Raw genomic sequence first — 4,347 nt, 5'->3', positions numbered from 1 at the left:
GTGTGTGGAGTGGGTATGGTGTAATGTTGTGTGTTGTGATGCACGTGTGTAGGGGTGAGTGCAGACACGGCACAGGTGTGGAGGTCAGAGGATTACCTGCACCAACAGAGTCTGCCCTTCCTTCATGTGGTTCTCAGGGATGATATTCAGACTGTTAGTTGTAGTAATATTTCATTTGTATTTTAATAAATAAGTTTTCTGAAGATCAGAATGCAAAACAGCCACACTAGTCAGTCATACAGGCCAGGCAGTGGTAGCTCACACTTTTAATCCCAGGAGCTACACTAGTTAGCCATAGGGGCCAGGCAGTGGTGGTGCACACCTTTAATCGCAGCACTAGAGAGGAATATAAGGCGGAATGAGACAGGAACTCACTCTCTCTGAGTGTGAAGATTTCACAGAGGTAAAAGCTCTCTAGTGGCTTGGCTGCTCTGCTTTCCTGAGCTTCAGGTTGAGCCCCAATATCTATCTCTGGGCATTTATTATCCGTGCGACAGTTAGTCTTGGCAGCAAGCACCCTCACCTGCTGAACCATCTCACTGGCATGGTTTAGCTTATTTTGTTTATGCCATCATGAATGGGAGCTACTTCTAGATTTTTTCTCTATTTCATTAATCATTTCTCTATTTTCACACCAGTTATATACTACCTTACTACTGACAATATTTTAATAAATTGATGCATAAAACAGAAAATATAAAAGAAACGCCTAATCTAATTTAAATTCCTACTGAAGTATCAGATAAAATCGTAGGTTTTTTTTTACTGAAAATATATAAAGGCAAAGGCTTTTCATCTTAAAATTATTTTGATGTTTTTATATCATGTCAAATTATTGTTGTATTAAAGGTGAAATTATTTTTATTTGCCATTAACAGCACATTCTCTTCCATACTTGCTCTCCATTCATACAGACAATAACAAACGTCCAGGGTGGCACTGGCATGTAAAGAAATTAGTTTCCCTTTCATTTCCCTTATTTATTTGCTTTGGTTTGAAGACAGAGTCTCACTCTATAGCCAGGACTGGACTCTAATAAATTTGTGGCAATCCATCTGCCTTAGTATCCTAAATGCTGGATGATGGGCAAGAACCACAGCACCCAACCTCATTTTCATTTTATATACATATATAAAACATCTATATATGTGTCTATATAAACATTTTATTTATATAAAATATATATATATAACAACAAATATATATTCACTGGCAAGAATATATTATGCATATATATTGACTCTTGAGAATTGCATATATGAAATCAAGAAGTCTAGAATAGCAATGCTTTCTACTGTCCTTTGCTCTATTTTTAAGATGCCAATGTCTAGAATAGTCATTCTTTTTGAGCATCAAAGCCTTTGCTTTCTAGCCATTAATTACCAAGTGGTTGGTAGAATGAGACCTGGAAGAATTCCAGAGAATTCTAAATCAGATATTTTTTTTACATGGTATTACTTTGTAGACCAGGCTGACTTCAGACTCTGTCCTTCCAAGGGCTAGGATTATATGCATGTGTTGTGCCTGGTAAGACCTTATCTGATGTGACTACTCACTCTGTTTTAATACTTTCACATATTTGAAGGAAGTGTTATCTCTTGTTTTTAGTGTCCAATCTTTAGTCAAATTCTTTCTTGTTCTCTAGCTGTTTTGAAACTCACAAGTAAATTATGAAAATACAAATATAGCATAATCTTAAGACATAGTCTCACAAAATATTTAAATATAGATCATTCACACTTACCTCTATTTCTTTTCTTAGCTTTTCATGTGTCTTTTTCTCTTCTTCAATAGAATATGTTTTCTCAATGATTGAATTTTTTACTGTCATAATTTTATTCATTAGCTTTGAAATGTCTTCCTGAATATTTGTAAAATTAAAAATATTCAAGTCAAAAACCCAATGATCAAAATAAACCCAAGACAGTCAGTGCTTTCATAATATATGAAAACCAGCCTAATATTTAAATTTTGAAAACAAGATTAAAACATTACTTCTATGGCTATACAAAATAAAAAACCACTATTTACACAAAGCAAACCTGGATTTGAAAACAAAATAAAACACAAAGGAAAGTAGCAGTTGTGCTGACGAATCCCTGACAACAGAGCAGAGGATACTTTTTAAGTCTCTAGCAAAAAGAGGGACATAATTTAAATCTGTATCCTCTATGGTTTTCAAAGATTAGTAAGAGGAATACAAAGATGCTCAACTGCAATCATGAATTAAGTTTGTCTATATAATAGCATTAATCACATGAACTTATTTGGTCTATCTTCATCAGAATAGAAGCCAGAGACTGAACATTTTTCATGAATTACTCTTTCTGCAGTAAATGGACTGTTCACTGTGATTTGGAACACACACACACACACACACACACACACACACACACATACACACTTTATAAAGCCACAGATGATCTATATCTATCTCCTTTAAGCAACAGTGCATTTGGAAAGATGTTATTTAATTTATGTATCTTATTGCTATATGTACTTACTTAAGTTTTGAAACTTGTAAAAACAGTTTCTGAATGTAGAACTATTGATATTACATTAATTTAACTATTATTTACTATATATACTTCTAAAAACCAGAAAAGGGTTTAGTAAGTAACACTTCAAACCTGTATTTGTGTTGCATAGCTCCTTTGTGGATTTTGGAGATTTTCCATAAGATCTTCTTTCATTGTCTTTAGGTTTTTGATGAGATCTCGCTTTTCATAGAGTTCAGTCATAAATGAGCATTTGCTGTCTATCTCTCCTAAGCTATCTTTATAGGCTTTTATTTTTGCATAATATGCATTATATTTTATCATTTTTTCCTTGAAATTTTCTTGGGCTGTTTCTGAATCAAATTTAAGCTTTACGGTTTCTGAATATAAGGACTCAATCTGAGCTTCCAAGAGCCCACACCGAAGTCTGGAATTCTCCGTGGCAGCATCTTGCTGGTGCATCTGCCTCTCTGTTTCTTTAGCTTCTGCAGCAGTCGCTGCTATTTGATTTTCAAGATCATGAAGTTCAATCTGTAATAAATTCCATAAATATCAGGAATGATTAATTCATTTGTATTCATCACAGAGGAAAGTCATTATTTTGACTCATAATGCACGTAAAAAGTCAAACATAAAAATATACTTTTATAAGATATTAAAAATGACTCATAATAGAAGACATGCAATTGCACAATATACACTTATAGAATCACAGAAGGGTCCCAGAGTTTTATATTTCTTGCTTGCTTACTTAATTCTAAAGTCTTAGAGTTATATAATTCAGCATCTTATGAATAATGGAGATATTTAGTCATTTTAAAAATGCATTTATAGGTACCAGAAGTATTCATTCAAATAAGACAATGTGGTAAAATTTATATGGCCCAGAGTTAAGTAACCTAAAGACTAGGTTCCAGTGTCTTTACTGCTTTTTACCAATCTCTATGATCACACATAAGCCAATCTCACTTCCTCCACTTGCAAAATGAACATAAAGGTATCTATGCTTTCCCGGGGTATCTGTTGTCTCTGACTCACGCATCCTTGTTAAACCCTGGTTTTCATCTCACCAGTTTCTGTGGATCTCCTTAGTCACTTCTTACTACTTCTCCGTCTCAACAACTCCTTCAAATAGAGGACGTCCTCAGGGTGCAGCCATCATATTTCTTCTTGTCAGTGTATGTGTGTAATTAAGTAATTACAGAACTAGTCCCAGCTTTTCTATTTTCCACTGACGGTCACAGACTATATGTGGTTACTGAGTTCTATATGCCACTGCCACAGGCCACTTCAAATCCATCATGCCCCCAAGTCAGACTTTCCTTCCTCCCTCCCTAACCTATTTCTATTTGGATCAATTGCCACAGCACAAGACCTCAGTGATATTTATCATGGACATGTCTGGGAGAGGTTGGTGTTGCTAGGTGACGCATAAGGTGGAGAGTAGGAAGGGGAAGAATGCAGAGGGCAGTGGGGTGAAGAGAACTGAACGACCTGTTTTAAATGCCTGCTGGCTTTCACTGGGCTGACTGGAATATCTCGGCTTTGCCCTGCATGCATTAAGCTCCGGAGTTATATCCTCATGCTAGCAAACAAAGAAGTGGAAGTACAACTGTGAAGAGCTTTCCTAGAGCTTTTTGCTTGATTCCCATGGGCTAATGCAAGTTAGTCACATGACCAAACTCAGCTTCATGGGATGGAAATGTATTTAGCACATTGGGAACACAATGACTACCACAAATTATAGAAGAAAACAGGTTCGTCAAAAGAAAGCTAACACGAATTTGCTCTTAAGAATGAGCCTTCTTAAGTGAGAAGGGGAGGATGGGGGGAACTTGGGGAAAAAGGA

At 35.7% G+C, this 4,347-nt stretch overlaps 1 protein-coding gene across 3 annotated transcripts in view; it reads right to left on the bottom strand.

The window, feature by feature from the left end:
• Ccdc122 (coiled-coil domain containing 122) overlaps positions 1-4,347 on the bottom strand; it is a 39,186-nt gene that overhangs the window by 13,926 nt on the left and 20,913 nt on the right. For all 3 annotated transcript variants that reach the window (XM_026783160.1, XM_013349288.2, XM_026783161.1), the window contains 2 exons: positions 2,631-3,029; positions 1,745-1,861 (listed from right to left, as the gene is read on the bottom strand). In XM_026783160.1, coding sequence (XP_026638961.1) covers positions 1,745-1,861; positions 2,631-3,029 — 516 coding nt within the window. The remainder of the gene's footprint in view (positions 1-1,744; positions 1,862-2,630; positions 3,030-4,347) is intronic.

Source organism: Microtus ochrogaster, chromosome 17 (genome assembly GCF_000317375.1).
Source record: "Microtus ochrogaster isolate Prairie Vole_2 chromosome 17, MicOch1.0, whole genome shotgun sequence".
Classification (NCBI taxonomy): Eukaryota; Metazoa; Chordata; class Mammalia; order Rodentia; family Cricetidae; genus Microtus; species Microtus ochrogaster.
Note: the sequence above shows the minus strand (reverse complement) of the source record. Positions and strands in the feature narration are given on the sequence as shown.